The 22,828-nt window shown below is 31.7% G+C and overlaps 1 protein-coding gene across 1 annotated transcript; it reads right to left on the bottom strand.

The window, feature by feature from the left end:
* Window positions 1–4,721: 4,721 nt before the first annotated feature.
* Window positions 4,722–22,628, bottom strand: LOC123707077 (popeye domain-containing protein 3-like). The gene is made up of 8 exons (XM_045656857.1): window positions 22,264–22,628; window positions 22,000–22,058; window positions 21,769–21,853; window positions 19,819–20,000; window positions 18,993–19,124; window positions 14,737–14,844; window positions 8,260–8,557; window positions 4,722–5,013 (listed from the first exon to the last, which is right to left on the bottom strand). The coding sequence occupies exons 1-8, from the start codon at window positions 22,388–22,390 to the stop codon at window positions 4,793–4,795; spliced, it is 1,212 nt and encodes a 403-aa protein (XP_045512813.1). The 5' UTR covers window positions 22,391–22,628; the 3' UTR covers window positions 4,722–4,792.
* Between the last annotated feature and the right edge of the window lie 200 nt (window positions 22,629–22,828).

Raw genomic sequence — 22,828 nt, forward strand, 5'->3', positions numbered from 1 at the left:
GTGTTGAACGCAAATTTTTAAAGGAAAATATTGCCAATTTAAGACTGCCGGCGCCCATCCAATTTTTCTGTTATCGTCGCGTACACAAATCACGGTATTCGACAACTGCGATTTTGCCGAAATTTAAATTTTATTAACTAAAAGCAACATGAATCAAATCCTTTACTGTTTAGGAAAATTCACAAGTAACTTCATTCATATTTTTTTTATTTATTTTTGCTCTCAAACATCACAGATCTCTCTCAGACATCTCAGAGACGTGTTAAAATATATTACATACATGTACAAGATGTACGTAAGTTAAAATAATATGAGATAAGTTCAAAGGCTCGCTAATCAGATCCAGATAATATCGCAGGACACAACTCACAAGTGGAATCTTTGTATTGAAGAAGTCGCATGGGTCCGCCAAGCATCCACGAATATACTTTGTAAGTACATGATAAGGAAATAAAGAAAATAATAATAATACCAAATAATAAACACAGTCAGTTACGTTTTTTTTATTAAGAAGATCCAAGGACTTCCGCTTGATTGAAGTAAAATTTCGAATCAAATCTGTTATAACAAATATTTGCTTTTAATTTATTTTATTATTATTAATTACTAAAGATGTCATGTGGAACATGGTGTAATGGTTGCAGCTCGTTACAAACGTTGTGTAAAACAAAAAAAATTGGCGATTAAAAAGAGTGGCGGAGAGTTTATTGCCAGTTCTTCTCTTCCGTTCCACGCCCTTGATTTGAGAACTGGCAGTAAATGTAAAATTAGAATCATTTCATATATATTTCTGTTTTAGACTTTCTTATACATTGTGTTACCTATATGAATAAATGATTTTTAATTTGAATTATCGTTTAAGAATTCATTCAAAGTCTTCTGACATAAAAGTCTTGAGGCTTAAAATGTTCCCACGATTCAATACACCCCTGCGTGACGATTAAAATCTGGCAAGACTCCAGCGCCTACGGACCTTGAATGCAGCCTTTCCGTCTCCAACTGGCCTTTAGACCCCTTTCTATGTTTTCCCTCATAAATAGATATTCAAATGACATGTGTAATAAGTATAAAGTGATATTATGATGTTTTGCGTTAGTTTCGAAAACAACTTTTTAATTACAGTTACTTGAGGTTTCATTTTTTTATATTTTCTATGATATTAGTACTAAGAAGATAATTAAATATGGGAGATATGTAGGTGTATATTCAGATTTATTCGGCCAATCTGTATTAAGACGGAAATATGACCATGATAAGGGTGGGTAATTATCAGACAACTTTCGTAATCCAATGGGAGGATAACTACAAGAACAGACCAAGAAACTTACGTGCTCATTTGGGCATGTTTAACACCGACTACAAAATCATGTAAGTATATAAGAATAGCCAAAATTTCACAAAAATTATCCAACGTATATATATTGTCAAGTACAATCTCCACCTTCGTGTATTGTAAAGTTTGGTTTTGTTCAACGCTGTAATCTAGCTACAGGAATCTTAAAAACGCATTCTTATTTATATACCGTTACTAATTTAAATCTTAATTATCTTAATTCTTATTTATTTTTCTTTTTTAAACCAATTGTGTTGGTTGATTAAACTTTGTAAATTTAAAGAAGAGCGAAGCTTCCCTGTCACAGGTCTCTGACTTACTAGGGAGGCCTCTATCTGAATTGTATTGTACATATATCTGAACAAATAAAGAATTTTGATTTTTTTGAATAATGTTTATTTATCTATTAAAAGAAGAAGAAGAAAATTTTGTTAAATGTCGCACAAAAGCCATTGGGAGTGTGAATTTAAATGCGTTTTCAGAAAAGCAATCGATACACTACTAATTAAAATGTAGAAGCCAAATGGCCTTTAAAAATCAAATTAATATTTTGGCGTTAATATATTTCAACTTATATGAATCACCATTTTGTGCCCATAAAAACAAATAATAACTTCATGATGACAATTCTACAAAATACATTTTTAAAGATTATGGAATGTAATGTTAATGAGGTCAATTTAGTTTTTATTGTTTATAGAGCATTTTCTGTTTTAAAAATGATACAATCTTGAATTCACTCACTAGTATCTAATATTTAACCTAGATTTGGCTTAAATTAAATAGACTTATATTCAATTGAAATAACACCCGAAGAGCTTTTTATTCTTGAAGGGCTACAATTCGTGACTTATTTCGACTAAGAACTGGACGGTCTATAAATCGATCTACCTTTCCATTGTTATTCACAACAGGCCATCAGATAAGCATTGAAACGCCGTATTGCATGTAATGCAATAATACCGATGTTTGTACGAATTTAAGTGTAAAGTTGAACCCATTCACTTTTACTAGTACATGCATTGTATAACATCTAGTAAAAGAGATTATTCTATATCTATCGTTATGTATATAATCGTTTAATAGTATTTAAGTATCAATAAATATTATTAAAAAAAATCTTCCAGTCATTTCTCGCATTAAACTGAAAAGCTACTACTATATGGACTTTAGAAGAATAATTTGTCGATATTTACGGCTCACTGACAGTTCCGTCTGAGCTCGCTCGTCAATGTAAAGCTCGTCAATGTAGTGGGTCGCTATTCAATGTAAAGCAGCGTTAAGGCAGAAAGTATTATATATAAGGGTGAGATGGTCATTCATATGGCCAACGATGTTTTGGAAAGTGATTATTTAACGCGCTGCATAGTAACGTAGAAGTATCTGATGCCTACAAGTTTATTGGATTTACACGAAATGTATTACGACAATTGTCTGAACTGATATTACAAAACAAAACAATAATGAAAATCACTGTGAATATATTGTAGACCCAACGTAGACGCGATTCCGTAGTGCTAGAGTTACGAGCTACGAGGCTACGGCACGGAACTTTCTAAACATTGTCTTAAATAAAAGTCAATTCAACATTTAAAAGTCTAATTTCAAAATTAATTCAACAAATTTCAAATGCACCAAGCACAACCCAAACAGGGAAAACACAAGTAGCCAGGGGCTATTTTTGGGTGATTTAGTGTAATTATGACTTCCTATAGTGAACAGCAGTTATCTTGTTACGTTCGTGCCGCTGCTGACAGCTTTAGATTGCCTACAACCTAGACACGGTGCCTATATATAACTAGCAAAGTTGAGACATGCAACACCATCCATATTGGAAAATTTATGCACGTTGTGTAAATTGTTAATAAGTGTTGCATAACTTTGCATGTTGTTATGATATGAAATATTTTTTTGTTAATTTTTGGCACCGGTTTGCGAATAAAATCAGACTAACTTGTAAACAATTAATATTGATGAATGTATTCAATGTTTAGTTGGAAATTAATTGTACGTATAACCTATTAGTTCTTTGATTTGATTATCTGATTCAATTGAATTAACCAATTAATTTAACCAACAAGAAATACCTTTAATAAGTCTCGGAAGGGTTTTAACGAAATTGCAGTATTTCCACTATTATTTTACTATATCCACTTATAACTTATAAACAAATAAACTAACGTTGATGTCCTTTGAAAGAGAACGCTCATTTCTAGATTGCCGGGAGGGTTGAAAAGGGTTGAAAAAATGAACAATGACATGAAAAAACTTTTGCATGGTTTTTGTTCGTTAAGTTCGAAAATTTTCATATACCAAATTGCAACTAATTTCTGAGTACAATCGTTAAATGTTTTAGGCGACAATTTTATGTACACGTGGACATCGCGTGCAAAGTGCACAAATTCCTTTAAATGTGCTAAACAATGTTTAATAGGCTAATTTTGATAAAATCTTTACCTGTTATTATTTATTTATTATTGTAATAAGGTAGTACGTAAGACTTTGTGTCGATATATATTTTGTTAGCGATTCTGTATGGGTCAACTGCAACATTATGCATCGTCACACCTCCTCAGTCAGTGATCAATGACATCTATCTTTGGAGACATGAGATAAACTCAGTTCAGTGTGTTTCATGGACTTTTTTTAGGAATAGGATAGTTTTGCATAACGTTGTAAAAAAATATTTTTGTTATTAATGAATCATATTAGCATGTTTCAACCAATGCAGGTGTTCTACAAAACTATTAAAGCTTATGAATATCGATTGAATCTAATCCACTTATTCATAAAAATAAATAGGTGCATTTGCAGTATTATAAACAAAGTACTTATCTATCACTTTCCATCACAGCGTAAACAAAATTTGATAGAAAGAGACAAAAAAGCACTTTAATTTTTGAAATTACGCTGGTTTTGATTTTATAAGATGTAAAACTTTTGTTTACGGGATTATTTTACATCAAAGCTTCTGGATGTCCACTATAGTTTATCGACAAAATTTCTTCTTATTTCGTTCTGCAGTAAAACCTACATACACTAACTAAGGTGACCTGAGACGTACCAGCCTGACCACATACTTGAAAGTTACTAATAAGAGCAGCAGAAATCGGTCTAGAGGTACTTTTTGACCCTCCTCAGAACGCCCCCTATATTCGATCTTCAAACAATTTATATATTAGGCAAAGAAAACATATTTTTTACCAATACAAAATTCCTTTAATTCCTTGAATTTTTGATAAACTTAGCATTTTATAAATCGATTCGATGGCTTGTTAATATGATTAAAAATAATATTATTCTACATTTACGGGCTTTTTTTTGAGTGCCAAAATGCGGACAACTTCGTGAAAATGATGATAAGGATATATAATTCAAACAAAACACACATATTATAATAAATATATTCCCAATACACAATTATTTAAATAGAAATAAATCACATTTGTTTTAACTAATTTAATGCCTTAATTCATCGTCAGTTTCTACAGCTTCACAACTATGGTACTTCGACGATGTGTCGGGGCAACTGTCTGCAACTGATAAGTCGTCCGAAGAGGCAGTTGGTGCTTCGTTTGAGGCTAAGGGGATTAATTCTTCGTCGTCTTCGGGGAATGAGGCAGCTACGCCATTACGCTTCATGAGACCGGGGATGCTCTCCACGTCGCGTGACCAATATTCTGTAACAAACGATGTTCAAATATACACTGTATATTGATTTGTGAGTTAGGAACATTTTAATTTCCTTAGTTTGAGTGCTTAATTATCGTAGGTTTTCGTTTTTTAATGGTAATTTCATGTGTCAGGAAATGTGATGTTATGTACATATAGTGATCTTTGTCATTGTGTAACTATTACCTATAATAAGAGATAATATAACCATTAATGTCACAGGCGTTAGCTAAAATATGTAGCAAATTTAAAAATAAGACTTGTTCTGAATTTAGGATAACGTAATTTTCGAACTTACATAAATATGTATAGAAATTCACTATCTTTGATTTGCTGTGATTCTATGTAAATCAGTTATAAATATTTTTGTAGGTTTTGCTAAAATTTTCTTGACACCTATAGCTTCATAGTCTTACTACGCAGGGGCTGTTTAATAACGTGTAACGTATTGCCAATTGCGTCTAACACATCGTATGCTTGAAGACATGTAGTAGACACCCTGTGCTTGATACCACGAAATAATATATTTAACTTGAAAGCCCCGAAGGCTTATACAAAATCATCAACGAAACAGGCAAATATGTGCCTGATATTGAAGTAACGATACGATAGATTTCTAAACTTCAAAACTGTAACTCAAACTTCGATATTAGCTGGTAATAAAATCAGCTATAAGGAAGGAGAGACCTACTTAAAGACTTATGTTGCAAATATAAATTTGTAAATCTGGCAACGTTCCTTGGCAGTTGAAAGAAAGAAAGAAGAGAAACAAGAAAGTTGTCTTAAAACGATAAATATCATATAGCTATTAAGATTTCTCCGAAACTTGGTTCAAAAGACACTAAAGATAATACTGGTTCATAAAAATTGTTCTCAAGTAATTATATTGGGATAAAATGAATTATAATAAATACGGAATAACACTATCTGGTCCATATATTCTTGAAGCCTTGTTGTATGAACAAAAAAATATAAACATATTTAAAAGAAATGGTGTCTTTCACCAGTACGATGCTCGAAACAAAACTAATCTAAGCGTACGACCAACCACGCTTCAGAAGATCCACTCAGAAGAACCACTTTAATGGAAATTGTAAACGTTTTTACAACGAACTCTTAAGCGAAATTAGATAATTATCACTGAATCTCTCGTTAACGTGAATCAATAAAGCTTTTTATAAATTTGACGATTATTTAAATGATCCTAATCCTTGAAATTGATTTGCTTCAGTTTAAACAATTTGTGTGACTCAAAACTGGGCGATTAAAAAGAGTGGCGGAGAGTTTCTTGCCAGTACTTCTTGCCCACTCTACGCCTTTGACTTACAAACGGGTAGTAAATGTAAATTTAGAATCAATTCAACATCTTTTCTGTTGACGTTCATAAGTGTACTTTGTTATCTATATGAATAAAGTTACTTTGAGTTTGGGTTATATTTGTATGCAAAAAGTAATTGTTTACTGACAAAACAAATCACTCGTAACAATATAGGTAAAAATAAGAATAATGTATGTTATTAATTCCACTTTTATCACCTTAACGTCCGTCGTTCCACAACTGAGCGTTTTATTAGGCACTTTTTGCCGCTAAGTGGTTAGGTAGACATTGAATTTCCAGACCAATCAGACTAATAGTCAACAAAAGAGTGTACCAATTCTTAAAAAGGCAACGCACTTGCGAGTTTTCTGGCAGTATGAGTATCCATGAGCGGTATCAATTAACACCAGGTTATAGAAAATTCGGTATTGAAGTTAAAACAATGATTACACGCTTTCGTAACAAGACTCGTTACTTATCTTATACTAAGCGTTTAACAGCCTTAATTTTTCCTATTAAAAATGTAGGTATCACAATTCTTAATAGTTCAAGGAGATTAAGAACAATATTTGTATCGGGTTATGCCAAGGTTTTGATTGAATTGGTTGGTTCCATGTTGCCAAGTAGGGACAAATGTTCCGCAATTTATGTCGTAGCACGACAGACAGTTCTTCATAAATTATTATGTAATGGAGCCCAAAATTTTATGGTTCGTCGTCCTACATTAATCAGCGCAAATTGTATGCAAATATGGCGTACTATTTTTTGTTTTGTGTTGTATATGTATACAAATTGACTTACTGTTTTTTAATGTTATTATTAGCCTTTTCTCAAAATTTCAGCCAGAGGTTTGAGACTTTATTCATTTTTAAATATTTCTATTAAACATCAAACAATAACAATAAATGACCTTTAATTCTCACATTTTATATTTTATTGGGTATAAGAACTCGCATAAAAGAGGAGAATCTTACTGACTTTGATAAGCCCTTTTATGTTGAACTTCTCATTAAAACTAGAAGCCTCCAAGAGCTCAGTTCAGAAAAGCTTACCGCGAACTTAGCATTAATACATTTTTGTCGTACAGTAATTAGGCTTGTTTCTGAATCCTATCCTAATAGGGCTCGAAACGTGGTATTTCTATCGGATATGTAAGTTTTATTAATTAAGACAGAAAACTATATCGTAGTGGGGCAAACGGCATAAAAAAGCTCATACCACCAACCAACGAAACTAAATTATTAGACGACAAAGACCTAGCCCACATGGACCACGGGACATGGGGCATTCGTTCGACAGAAGAGGTATAACCTTAAATGAGATGTACGTGCGACCTACAAACAAGACAGACAGTAGTGCATTTTTATAGAATGTCTAGTATTTGGAGGCTCTGATGCGACCTGAAATCGATATAAAGGTAACTACTGATATGAAATATTAAGTGGCTTCAGGTCGCAAGTGCATGATTTTTGAAATGTAACTGTAAACCATTATCCGACAAGTACATACGTCACTCCTCTAGTTCTAACTAAGTGACTAGATAAAAGTAGTAGTCTCCAATGAAACTATAACAAGCGTCGGGGAGCTTAGTTAATTAAAAGAACATATGTTAAATAAATCTTCAAAGATTAAAGTCGGGTTGTTTACTTGTACATATGTGATACTAATGTACTAGGATTCTATGTTTATAAACTTTAATTGCTAAAACTTAAACTCAAAATAACTTTATTCATATAGGTAACCAAGTACACTTTTAGACGTCAAAAGAAAAGTTGTTAAATTGATTTTAAATTTACATTTACAGTTCGCATTTCAAGGACGTAGAGACGCAAGAGGAACTGGCAAGAAACTCTCCGCCACTCTTTTAATCGCTAAGTTTAGAATTTACATAATTTATTCAATCATTTAATAACTTATTTAAGTTAACAATACTCACTCGATCGTTTTTCCGGCGGCACGGGCTGTACAGTAGTTGGAGGCGGGGCGTTGTTCGCTGAACGCAATTTCCTTGGCGTCCTAGCCAAAGCGTGCGAAATACTAGGAAGTCTTATATCTAGATGGCTGCCCCTTTCAGTTACAATTTTGTTGTTCATCGCATACAGCTTTGTGGTTATATCGCGGGCGATCAATGTAGTCACAACTGAAGCCAAATATGGCTCTTTTACGAAGAGATATTCCAGAGAACTGCGCTGCCAATATAAGTAGCGGCACGATGATGCAGCTACTATTGAGACCTGAAGGCGGAAATATATATTTACTAGTTTTCTGGTTAGCTTAATAAAAAATGGCTTAATTATTAGATAATATAAACCAAATGGTGTATAGAGTTAGACAGCTTTGTGCGTCTCTCATTGCTGATTTTAGTTTCTTTAACTATACGAAATAATGATGAATTAGGTAAATAATTTGCTCGTTTTTTTACAGACAAACGCATGTAGTTTAAAAACGCTGTAATCAAACACTTAATTCATTATAATTTTTTTGTCGTATGGGTCCGAACTTTAATACCTTTGAATAATAAATACGAACTAATCATATACTTAATAGCACGCCTGTTTCCTAATTACTATAACTCAAACTCAGTTACAATTATAGAAATTATTGATTGATGATGCTTACAGTTTCAATTTGTATTAAAATTTAAAAGGAAAAATCAATTTATAATTTAATTTATATTAAAATTAGCGGCCTACCTTAGTATAACTTTATTGTAATTTAAACCAAGTAATCGAACCATATAAAGAAATATTGAAGATATACAACAAACAATATTAAAATTAAATGAAATTTCAAATTACCGAAAGATAATAACAGATTTTTAATCATCAGCAAAAAGCAGCCCTCAATGTTGTAGTCTGAATTGTTTTTAATTTCCAAACAAGTGGCCACTCTTCGGCAAATACCAGCCGAAGCGGCAGTGAAATAATATTCTTGAGTTAAATTTTAAATTTACTTAATATTAAGTTATGGGGAAATTGATTGGCTTCAGATAATACTATCCAATAGTATTAGCCCAGAATACAATAAATCATTACAGTCGTGAATATGAGTCTGTGCGGATAATTATATAAAACAAATTTATTTTATTAATATGCCTCGAAAGTATTACATTATTTAATAAGTTGACCATGCTTTAATGCACTTGTACACAAGTACATGAAAGGCCATGAATTTGCGTTTATAAACGTTAACAAATAATACGGAAACAAATATTGTTACCCATATTACGTGATAGTTTAAAAATATCGGAACCTATTAATTGAAATGAAAAGATTTCATGTATTATATATTGTAAATAACAATACTAAAGTTATAATTAAAACTTAGTAATACTAAAAGTGAAAGTACCGTAAAGATTTAACAACTATACAAGATTACCAACAATGTTGTATACAATGCCGTACATAAAATGTTAAAGTCCATCGATATTTAACCTAGTTTCTTGCATTTATAGCCTCTTCGCCTTTTACCACCGTATCAGATAGCAATTAGGTCAGGTATTGAGGTGGCTTTGAGTCTAAGACGAAGCATTTTACTATCAAAATTTAAATGGTCTATCAAATCATTTTATCATTATATATATAATTAGATTTAATTCTATGATTCTGAAATTGTATTAAATACTAATATAGGTTTTAGTGTTTGGCAATTGTCACTAATAATAAAGCTGGAGAACGATCTCTTTGAGCGTGTAGCAGTAACCGTTTAAAACCGTAGTTAGTAGTAGATAAATGTCTAGCGAGTTCTTATATAGGAATGTTTCTGTTAAAATTTGGTGTGTATTGTAAATAAATAAATAATGTTTACCGTCTTAAAACACATCTGTTTCGAATTGTAATTATAAAGGTTTAAACGCGAGTTATATTTGGTTGCTGTTGTTGAGGGTGTTCAATTAAATAAAACTGTTTGTTTTAAGTTAAGTGTCAACTGGTTTTAAAATTTTCCAATATGAGCTTATAACTTATAATATAAATAACATAAAATTTCTGGATTAACAAAAAACTTACTAGACTTATTTTTGGGTTCTTAAATGTAAGTGACACATCTGTAAAGGAGTGTAGTCAACCTATTGGACATTAATAGGTTCGTTTATTTTTAAAATATCACGTAATATTGGTAAAAATATTTGTTTCCGCATTATTTGTTAACGTTTATAAACGCAAATTCATGGTATATACATAGACTCGTATCAAGTGCTATAAAGCATGGTGAACTTTTAAAAAAATTTAATAATTTTTAATTTCGTAAAATAAAATTTGTTTTATATAATTAACAGCACAGACTCATAATCACGACTGTAATTATTTCTTATATTTTGCGCTAATACTACTGGATACAAGAATGTTATGTTACAATTAATGAGTGTATAAAAACCTAAAGGCTTCATTTGGCTTCAAATGGAATTTGCGCTTCTAATTATTAACTTAAATACATATATGTAACTTAACTAATGTAAGGTTACATAACTCGCGCAAATCAATAATTCTCTAACGTAGTAAATCAGTATAAATATTGATAAATAACAGTTTGGAATTAATATCTTAAAAATGTTTCTGCATTAATAAAGTGAAAGGAATAAAATTTATACCTTCTTATAATTGCACCAGATACAAAAATAATGGAAATACAATTTTAAATTACAGTCTCAAATTCCATTTGTATTTTACTCGTAAAAAATACAACTAAATCTCTCTTACGATATCAAAATATTTTCATAAAGTGGAGAAAATTAAGTGTCGTTTTCTGCTGTTTCATCTGAGCACGCCTAACTTATCTGTGGATTCCTAGAAGGGCCATTAATCACAACTAACTTGTGTCAGTCGACGTTATGCGGCCGGCTGCAACCCATTCAACATAGTAAGTAGTACAGTACTGTAACTCGAGTATCTTTCAGGATAATGTTTATTAAGCCAAAGACAATGCTTTATTAACACACGAAATTCCTTTATATCAAGCAAAATTTCCTTCACTAAAAGTACTAATATCTTACAAAACTGGTGTCAAATTTATACACGTGTCTTTTGAAGCTTAGGGCTATCTAAAAATCCTATTTTTAAGTCTTTAACCGATGCAATGTCAAGGACATTACCCATTTCAGACCTTTGGATTAACCAGACAGTGGTGGTGTGTGTTAAGAAAATGTAATAGAAAAAAAAAATAAACAACTTTTTAAAACTAAAATTGCATAATAAATAAGTTTTATTCCATATAGGTTTAGGGGCTAAACTTATGGACTTAGCTTTCAAACACTCTAGGTAAGATAATTTTCATATAACAACGTGTACACATAAAATTATACAAGAAAGTATGACATCACAAATTTTACACAGATACAAATTAATTATACAAGACCGTAATTTAGCTAACAAGGTAAAAAGTTAATAAGCAACCACAAAATAAAAATAAAAACAATAATAACTAATTACGTAATATAACGAGTATACTCTTTATACAAAAGATTGCCAACGCTTGTACATAAAGAAAAATAAAATACTAATTTTAATGTGAAAAGCGCTTATTATAATAAACATGAAGAGAAAAAGAATATCATTTATCATATTCATAAAGTATAAAAAAACTAAAGATTTCAAAGTGAGGGGAGAAACTATGGACATCCAAACTTAGCTCGTTTATCAGAATTAGCAAAACGCGTTCTGAAATAACAAATGTCCGTCATCTCATTACTTGTGTGCTCTAGAGCACACAAATAAAATTTATGTTGGGACAATCCCGATCCGAAAAGATCTTAAACGATGTATCAATTAACTTTCTGTTTCTAATATCTTGTTCATGAATAAATAAAATAATTTATTAAGTAAATAGTCACACATACGCCCTCACAGACACGCACACACGCATAAACAGATACGTACGCACACACACCAATATATATAAGTTGTATATTTTGTTAGAGTAGGACGTTAGGTAATTCTTTGTTAAAACATAAAAGGGAGTTAAACTCAAATGTGTTGCAAAAACATTTATTTTAAGCAACAACAGTTAGAGCTTGTTATTTCAGTCGTAAATCACTTTTATCCTATTTCTTTTATAATCAATACAAAATGTACTCACAACGAAAATTCAAATTCGTATTCAAATTCAAATTACTAACACATACATAGACAAACAAAACTAGCGTCTTCTCCACAGACTAACAAACCGAATATAATTATTTCTTTACATATATAATATTTTTTATTACAGCTGCTGGCTATCTAAATAAAAATAAATCGTTTACAATGTGGCATTTCGATAATAAAAAGAAGAGTGATGTACTCTATATTCGTGGAGACCTTTTCATAACGGGTTGAGGTAACATTTAGGCAATGTAGGTCATTAGAGACGATTCGTCACGGCGTCAGCAACTTCGTAAATAATCACATCACTGTTCAGATGTTGCCAACCGCATTTCTAAACTAAATGAGGTTGCGAATTATGACAGTTCTATTATATGCATGAGGAATATATGCAGCTGAAACTGCATTTAAACTGCTTTACGTGAAACAATTAATGAAATTAAGTCTAAGCTATTTTCTTTAAAGCCTGGCCCGATTATACAGTTAATAAATTAAGTTATTTGGCTACTAACTTTACTAATATCAAAATATATTATTCAAAATTATTGAATAATATAGATTAGTATTTTTTGTGGATCACAAGGACAATTAAAGCATGACTTTAATTACAGGCATTTTCATTAATATTAAAAAAAATACTCGCAATTTTGTGGCGATTTATGTAAAAGAAACTATAACGAACACAATACCTTGTATAATACATATAAAATTATATGTAACTATTTACAGTGGGGAGTGAATATATAATATATATAACATGTAATTTTAGGAGTAAAGTAAATAAGTTTATATACTTTTCTTATGCAGTAACAAACATGTATCTAGTATTTTCTATGTACTAAGTACCTCTTAACAAGATTATTTTGCAGTTAATAACAAATCATTATTTCTAATACTTTTTACGCTTTGGTAAAAAATAATCTAATATTTTTAAACTAATTTAGTTTCTAATATTTTTTTTACTAATCTACGACGAAAATCTTTAAAAAATGCAGTTTAATTCAACGACCTAATTTGAACTATGTTGTATGAAATAATGAAAATCCAGTAAAGAAATCGCTTATTGAACAAATATGAACCTCCGGAGCTACAAACGTCACGTAGAAGGCAGGCATAAACAGTACAATGAGAATTAAGGTCACCCACCCACTCGTGGGTCACACGGAATTGCGAACCACAGCTTAATAATGTGTTTATAGGCTTTGAAGGGGAAAATACTTAATTCAACTATGTACTTTTTAGCTAACATTCAATTGTTTCATTAATAATTATAGACGGAGACTTGAAGATCTTGATGAACGGTTTGAGGTAAACAATAAGAAATCACTATACAATTAAGAACTATATTACAATTATTATATAGGGTTAGAAATACATTAGGAAAAGGAAAAGGATAGTGGACGTTACAAAGAGTATTCGAAAGGTCAAGTGGAGGTTACCTTGCGAAGAGCTGAGAAGTGGAGTAAAACTATAATAAGTTAATACGCAAAATTGGAAAAAAGCAGGCAGAACAAGATATGGTAAGATGAAATAAAACTGGTAGCAGGCAAGGGTTGGTCAAGAGATGGGAGAAAGGGCAGTATGGAAGGAACTGAAGGAAGCCTTTGTCTTTGTTTTTTTTTTAAATTCATTGTACGAAAACGAAACTTGTTCGAAATTAAGGCTGTTAATATTTTCGAAAGAAATTAATTTAAATAAAAATGAAGCCATTTGTAGTGTAACACAATATGCATTGATACCGTAATTTGATATTGGATGTCCATATTAATGAAATTTCTATAATGATTTAAGTTTTTTCAGCTTTCATTGAAAGGAGGAGCTTTTGAATTGCGTTTTATACATTTCTGTGGTATTAAACAGTTCTTCCACAACATAGTCATTACGATAGGCCTACCATACATGTAGAATATTATGTACTGCATATATTATAATGTTTAAAAGACATTAAAATATCATTTATTCAACGAGGCATTTTGACACTATGAAAAGGAAAACGCCTATCGAAATAGTGAATTAAGTGTCTCTTCAGTGTTAAGTGTTAAATAATGATAAGAATGATACTAATAATTCAATTACAATGAATTAATTTCTGTAATAAATTAAATTAGTGATAAGATAAAATGAAATATTTGTATGCATGTCTATAATGATAACAACCTTTGTTAAACTTTATATTATTTAACCAATTTCTGTAATGTAGATCATTTTTCGAAAAATAAGGTCATAAAGAAGTTTCACTTCTTACGTGTGTACACTATTACACGCACACATTTTTTTATTAAAGAATATTTAATATTAACCATATCTTTAATTCTATACAGACCAACAATACTAACCTTAAATTTTTCATCGATCGTAGCTCTACTAGACTCAAATTCCGGGGAATCCAGAAATTCGCACGGTAGTATAGGGTGGAGGAATTGATGTCCACTCATAACGTTTACCTGTGTAAAAATACTACATTAATATATAAATATTTTATCAATAAACAAGTGCATTGCCAAGGGATAGGAAGCAGGAGTTATTAGGAAATAACAGAAAATAAAAACTTTATTACACATTAAGAAAACACTTTTTAAACGGATTGAAGCTATGTATTATTATTATAAACTTATAATTATTTACAGAATTTTAAATTAAAAAAAAATTCTTTTCGCGTGCTTTACAGCGTGCGTGGTCACGGTGACTGAAGACAAAAGGTGTTGAATGTCAAAAGTATCACAGCTGTAGAGAAAGTTGTGTTATCTGTATTTATTACCCCGAAGTTGATATCGAAAAAGACAATACTTTATTAGACATACTTAAAAATATTAACAGAAAAATAAGTGTGTACGTGTGTGCGTACTCTGAGATTCCCCGTGACCCGTGTCGTACGCAGCTAGACTTCGTTTTGACATACTTATCATTATAGGTACTTTAAATAATACTTCTACATAGGTGTATAGTTTTACAACTGTTGCACGTTGCTTTGGTTTGAGCATAAGACAGGTTAAGAAGATTTGTATGCGTTTGTGAATGTAGTTATGAATCGAGAGTATTTAGTTTTTTAATTAACTAACGGACCCGACAGACGTTGTCCTGTCTTAACAAAGAATATTGATTTCGAATTGATATAGTTAACTAAAAATGCTTTGTGATATACAACATTCTTTGTTTGTTTTTGTGATAAACATGGATTTTTAAGATTAATGCCACAAACAATTAGCGACTGTAATTATTTTATATGTCTTTTATCAATGTAATAACTCCGATCGAAGCATTTCTTTTACAGGATATTTATTATTCCTACATCCTCTTTAACGATATTTACAGCACGCATTCTGTTAATGTTATGTCAAATGCCATAAAGTGGATTTGACATACTTTAATCAGTTCAGTCTCATTTCTGAATAAACAAGTTCCGGCGCGATCGTGTCCTTAAACAAATATAACAATAAAATTACAAAAGTTGTAGAGCCATTGATTTATTTAATACTTTAGTGAGCAGTTGGTTCCACACACTGGTGGTGCGCGCGGCAAAACTGCTATAGATAACGCCCGAAACGACGAAAGCTGGGATGATACGGACGGTATACTGCATTATGCCTATGTTCGATGATGAAACTCGGCTGCAGTTATTAATCCAAACAATTCCACTGAACATTCTCTATTGTAAATGCGGTAAAAGATATTTGGTCATTGCACTAATCTATATTCACTTCACAGCAGAAAACTCGTACCGCGGTCGATTAAGCCAACATTACGTCTTTAAAGAAAACACTTTTCAGCGAATTGAAGTTATGTATTATTATTATGCTTTAAAGCACGCGAAACGTCAGAAATAAAATTAAAATTATGTAAAATAATTATAAGTTTATAATAATACAAAACTTCAATCCGTTGAAAAAGTGTTTTCTTTAAATGTGCAAAAGTTATTTAAATAAAACACAATATTATTACATCTTTACTTTTTCAGTGTACGACTGATTAAATTATCAGTTTAGATGATAAAAACGTAAAAGTGTTTTTAATAGAAATACATACTTTTTATTATTTAAAGAGTAAGAAAATAAATGAATAAAACATTTGAATTCGTACATAGGCAAAACAAATCATGAAGGCAATTTTTAACTCACGTGCATGATCAGCGAAACATATGAAATATGTCAGAAAAATTCGCATTTTATTTGTAATAAAATTTTGTTATGCCGTTGCAGGGAATTGAATATGTCAATTTCCATCCATAAAAGCGCTTGCATAAGCAATAACAGAAGCTTCATGTATTTATTTTTGTTTGTTTTGGACAAGTATTTGAAATGAACGACATGTTTCAGATTAATTCGTAATAAAACGAAAAATTATTTCGATATATAATTTAAAAAAAATACTCTGAGCGAGCTAGTACGCGCTCGCGGCAGTCAGCAATAGTAACCGTTTCTAAATCTCAGCCTGGTAAATCAGTAATTGCGGCTCTAATCTCTCTAACACACGCATTATGTACCCTATCGTAAGGATTTCAAATGGTACTGAGAGTATCCTACCATATCTTAACGAACATTTTAACTTATTTTGTATTTGCTCCGCCATCGTTAAATGGGTACCGCTAGGGAAAATCTCACTCAAGAAACAGAAGAGAGAGTTAGGAGAACTGTACTTTTGGTCCAGTCACGTTACCAATTAGCTATTGAGGTGGTTTAAATTGTACCATTAGTCCAATTTAAATTTGGAAGGTTTATTAGTTAAATTTTTAAACTTAGAACACAATAACATAATGTATTCTACTTAATACAGACTGTGTTAATGGACACTTTCTTATATTAAATATTCTAGTAAGTAAATAAGATTAGAGTTAAATGACTCATTAGTCTAAAGTTAGACTATATTGTAATGTTACGCGATGTTTTAGTGAAAAGACGAGGAAGGATGTCTAAAAAAACTACTTTAATCGTCTCAAATCAAATAAAATTATTTGAACCCGTAGTACAATTTGCATAATTTATGATGTTCGGGCTCCGCCTAAGTGATAACAAGGACTCGTAAATGGCTGATCAACAAGTTAAATAAGCGGTCTTAGTTATGAAAATTTCATACAATCTGTTTTGCACATTTTGCAGTTTCTGTATTGTATATTTACGACGATGAAATGGTAGCAATTTCTTTTTTTCGCTCTATAGAAATGTTACACTATAAATTTTACAAAAATGAAACGTTTAGCCTGGATTTTACCAATTATAATTAATTGAAGGAGGTTCTAGCGGTCCTGGTGTAACACATGGCCCAGGTACGCAACTTTCCATTGTTTGATGTTCTGCATAAGTTTTTTCGACATTCTAACTCGATTACGAACACTAAGCTCAGTTTAATAGCTAAAAGAACACTTTTCTATTACCTTTGAAGCCAGGCCGCCTCCATAATAGTTTTCATTCTGTTTTTGCTTTTCCATTTTCGCTGAAGTCACCGTAAACACGATTTGTAATAGCCAAAACAGTGCAATTTACGTAGACTGATATTGATTTTATGAATGAGTGTATCTTTCGTAAGCACTATATTCTTTCGCATTAGTTCCTTAGAACGAACCGAACGATCAAATATTGTGCTTCTCGGCTATGTGATGCCAAGACACATACCTCTCTCCAAGGAACACACCTTGTGTTGGTCGAAAAAGATTATAGGCGGGAGAGGTATTGCGAGTGCGGCAAACATCTGTCACTGGACTTGGTTCACGAGACTGACGGATAGCCAGTAATGGAAAGTTAAGTAAGTCAGTAACTAGCGCTAAACACGCCCTCGATAAATAACTATTTAGCTAGCTGATAGCATATGTTATTTTACCAATTAGGCCTTACGTTTGATATATTGATATCATTGGAATCATTTGATTTAACCGTCGAATTGCTCACTCTAGCGGATTTGGTGCGGTTTTGTGGGCCCGTGGTTGTATACTAACGTCGTTAGCTTAATTGGAGTATTCAACGAATGTATACTACATACATGTATAAATTTATGTTGTACATGAACTTTATTTTCGTCATATACATGCCTGAATTATTAAGATACAATCACTACAATGACATCATACCCCGAGTTGCGTCACCTAACTTAAAATATTTTAGGTTATAAAAGTAAACAATCATCGTACACTTGAAGCCAATATAGCCACACTTATAAATTGTATTTTAATATTCACGTTTCTCACAACCCCTCTACCCCTAATTTTCGTTAGCTCGTATTTTAAACCATTTTAGTCAGTTAACTCAGTAACCAGTTAACAGTTAACCCAGCCTCAAAAAAAGGGTTTAATATAAACATCTCCATACAACGACGGCTACCGAACTTAACTCCCGTTATAACAAAGTTCCAATCGCGAAAGACACATCCAACAACTCGTCCTGAGCTTCCGGCCATTGGTTGGACAGATGAAGGATCCTATTATCACTTGTGGTCATGATAATTTAGGAAACCGGAATATTATGTAATTAAACTTAAAATATACTCTACTGATATTTAAAACTTGTTTCGAGTGAGAAAATTTACATTGAAAATGGGTTAGTACCTTCTCCTCAACTTTCCATATTATGTTTGTCATGCAAATACTGAAAATGTGTCTTCTTACCTTTCCAGATAGCAAAAGGCCCAGTCTATCAGTTTTCGTAAGATTCTGCATGGCATAAGCTTCGCCTGCGTGAAGAGACATCACATGAGCGAAATCCGGGGACACCATTCGTTTGAATTGAAGTCTTGATACCTGTATTTAGAAAAATATTTTTAACACGTGGCAAACGGGCACGAGGCTCACCTGATGTTAAGTGATACCGCCGCCCGTGGATCTACTCTGAGGTATTTCTGAACCAATTCACGTTAGGTTCCTTTAAAAAAACGTACCAATTCTTAAAAGGCCAGTAATGCACTTGCAAGAGTGATCGCATTGCAAGTGTTCATGGGCGGCGGTATCACTTACATCAGGAAAGCCTTCTCCCCGTGTGTTCCCTGTTCTATAAAAAAAATATTATACACATATTATAACATAATATTGACCTTTTCAAATAAATGTAAGATTTTTTCATTTTATATTTTTTATATTCTGTTCGTGCATGCCGTGTATATTATTTATTAATGTAACGGCAAATATAAAATCAAAATGTATAAGTAGGAAAAATGTCTTGACTTATTCAAGAAAAATATACTTTTTAATATAGAACTAGACACAATCCCACCTGATGCTAAGTGAGATGAGGCCTTTAGGATGGCACGCCTGTCCAGGCCTACTGGTGTTTGTGCGTATGTATCTGTGTATGTGTGTATGAGAGAGTAGGTTATATTGACTTAATATTTTATATTGTACGTCATTCCTGTAGGTCTTTTTTATTACTCTAATGAAAAGAAATGTTTTTTTTAAATTTCCCTTATAAAGGTGATCGATGTACCTCAATTGAAATTACCTTAAAAGGCTCAAAAAGGGTGTGGTACACTTCTTCCAATTCCGGATCGAACTTGACAGGTCTCATTTCATACACCAAGTAGACCACTTGGGCTAAGTTCAAAAAAACGAACCCAAAATTCCACGAAAACGCATCAGGTGAGCAAATAACATGCCACGCCCAGACTGAATATAGCATGAACCCTGTAAAAATAATTATCTAAATACCTCGGAAAAATATTATTTAAATAACATCGTTTTAGGAATACCTATATTATTTGTAATACGTCTAAACAGTTTTGTATCGCGCAGCTCGGCCATATAACGATCACAAGTTAATCCATGACTTGGTTAAGCTGTTCCGCATATATGCTTAAAAGGAGTAAAAATATCCATAGCCCTTAATCAACTGCATCATAAGCACACCCCACATACACACACTCACGTATTACTCTCTTTCACACCATCACACAGCACAGCCGAATTAAGTATTACGTGTTTAATGATTTTTATAGATTTTTTCCTTTCGTAAATATTTAAACCTTTTTTGTATATACAGTCAAAACCGTTTACGACGACATCGTTTAGGACATACCGGTTATATTGACCAAAATCAAAGGTCCCGGTTAATTCTACTGTATTAGGTACTTAATAACATCATCGGCTGTTACGACTATCGGTTTTTACAACCAAATATGAATAGCCCCTTCTTAGTAATTGAAATAAATAAAATATGTTTATTATGGAACATAAGATACAAGTATCACTTATTCCACGTCATTAAATTTAAATAAGTAGACATCCCTACTCATCGGCAAAGAAGACAGAAGGATGTAGGCCGGGAGAGAAAGCCGGAGTAAAAAACTCTCGGTACTCTTTTAAAATAACAAATCATCAAACAACACTTATTTTAAAACAAATATCGCAAATTAATTAAGTATATCTAGCACTAGTCCCTGATCAGATCTTCGATGTCGTTATAACAGATTTTGATAGTATTACTCGTATATGTTTTCTATCTTTGGCTATATATTTAGAATAATAGTTTTAGGTTGTACATAATTTATGTTAGCAGTACGATTACGAAATAAATAACTTCCGAGGAATGTTGATTAGCCTAATCTTACATACTGATTCGAATTGAAAAATATGTTAGATTTTGTTAAGTTGCATAAGTTTTATTACCATGCGCAAGTTGTTTAATTATTGTAAAGTTACACGATTTCTTTTTATTGTTATTGAAAAGGTCACTAAGGAAATCATACCAATTTGCAAGAAATTTTTCAAGTTTCAATTTACCGTCATGACCTGTAAATAAAACTCTCACTAAAGAATAAACATATATATATGTATATATTTTATTTTAATTAGTTTTTGTTTTATATTAAAGATATTAATCGAGGATAGTCTTATATATGTTTATGTCGATATGATGTTTAACTCTACGAAATTAACGCGGATAAAACCACGGACAACAGCTAGCAAGTTAAATTTAATATTAAAATTAATATAGTATTTTTAATACAAATTCATTTTTACAGTGTGAATTGGACAACGTCCGTGACACACTCTATTAATACTGGCCGCATAAGATTTTTTATTTTTTTATATTCTAACGTGTAATTAGTTAACGATTAAATAAAGTGGAAAGCAGTGTTCTTCATCGGTCGCCAAGAAATAACACAAAATGCACATCCGTATCACCTCGACCTCCGGCTCTCCACAACTGAGCGTTTCTTAAGACAGTATTTGCCGCGCACCACTACTTCGTGGAACCAGCTTCTCATTGAAGTATTATCGAACCAATTCGACTTATGGTCCTTCGAGAAAAGAGCATACCAATTCTCATAAGTCTGGCGACGCACTTACGATCCTTCTGGTGAGTCTCTTGCTGCTTGCTTCTTGTTATATAAAAAAAGGGTTCTTGATTGTAATATAGCAGGAGATCAGCTATTGATTCTAATATACTTACCAAAAATTAATATTGAATGCATCCATAATTGGCCTTTCTTTGTACTTGGAGCGCAATATGAAGCCACAAAAAGAATATTGGAGAGCTAAAAATAATTAACAGTTTACTAAAAAATTAAATAATTTGAATATCAAAACGTTCATAAACTTCATAAATTTCTAAAATTTCCGGTCTATGTTATGAAGTCTACTAGTTAATGCAGTTTTCAGTTTTATATATTATTTCGTTTACCTGAAATAGTGGATGCTGTGTAACTCTCCATAATGGACACCAAGGCCAAAACCAAGGACCTAAAAAATACAAAATTAATAAATTTAGTAAATTTATTACTTACCACAACGTTTAACTTTAATTTATTGTTATGTTTAACACTTGCTTTTAATACATAATAGAACGTACATATACTATCTGATCTGAAAAGTTTACATATATTATGCAATCGACCTATTACTTGGTAAATATAATTTTACAGTGAATAATACAATTTTTGCTTACCTGATGGCATTGTGTAATTCATAGCACCAAAATCATGCAAAGAACCATTACCTCCGGGCCAGGTAAAATTATATTCACCTATTTCTAAATATTCTGTTTTGGTTTCTGATAGCCCACGGTTAGACATGTTTAAAACTTAACTATTATTATTAAACTATAAAAAGACATGCGACATTTAAAAACAATATTCCTTCATTTACAGATTTTATTCCATTAACGTCATTCGCGCCAAAATCAATAACATCCGCTTTTTACTGTCAAATTCCGTTTGAGCAAAATTAGAATCATCGCCATCTAGTTTAAGTATGTAACACAGTGGGTTTTTTTAATGGCAATAGTACACATGATATGTATGGTATGCATGAAAAGATTGAACCGTCAATGTCTACAATCTAAAGATACAGAATGGTTAATGTTATTAGTAGATATTATGGTTTTTTTTTAAATATTTTAATTTCTTAACTGACGGCAACTCCAAATAAACAGATGTTTGTCTGACAGATGATGATGTTTGTCAGTGTGCTACATACTGACATAAGCTAACCCTTGACAATCCGTTCTTTTT

Source organism: Pieris brassicae, chromosome 3 (genome assembly GCF_905147105.1).
Source record: "Pieris brassicae chromosome 3, ilPieBrab1.1, whole genome shotgun sequence".
NCBI lineage: Eukaryota > Metazoa > Arthropoda > Insecta > Lepidoptera > Pieridae > Pieris > Pieris brassicae.

What these genes read in the sequence shown, in the direction of transcription:
- LOC123707077 (XM_045656857.1), bottom strand. Translation starts at nt 22,390, where the DNA reads ATGTCTAACCGTGGGCTATCAGAAACCAAAACAGAATATTTAGAAATA. An exon ending in CACAGCATCCACTATTTCAG is followed by an intron (nt 21,854 to 21,999) that starts GTAAACGAAATA and finishes AATTATTTTTAG; the next exon opens with CTCTCCAATATTCTTTTTGT. An exon ending in GCCTTTTGCTATCTGGAAAG is followed by an intron (nt 14,845 to 18,992) that starts GTAAGAAGACAC and finishes ATTTTTACACAG; the next exon opens with GTAAACGTTATGAGTGGACA.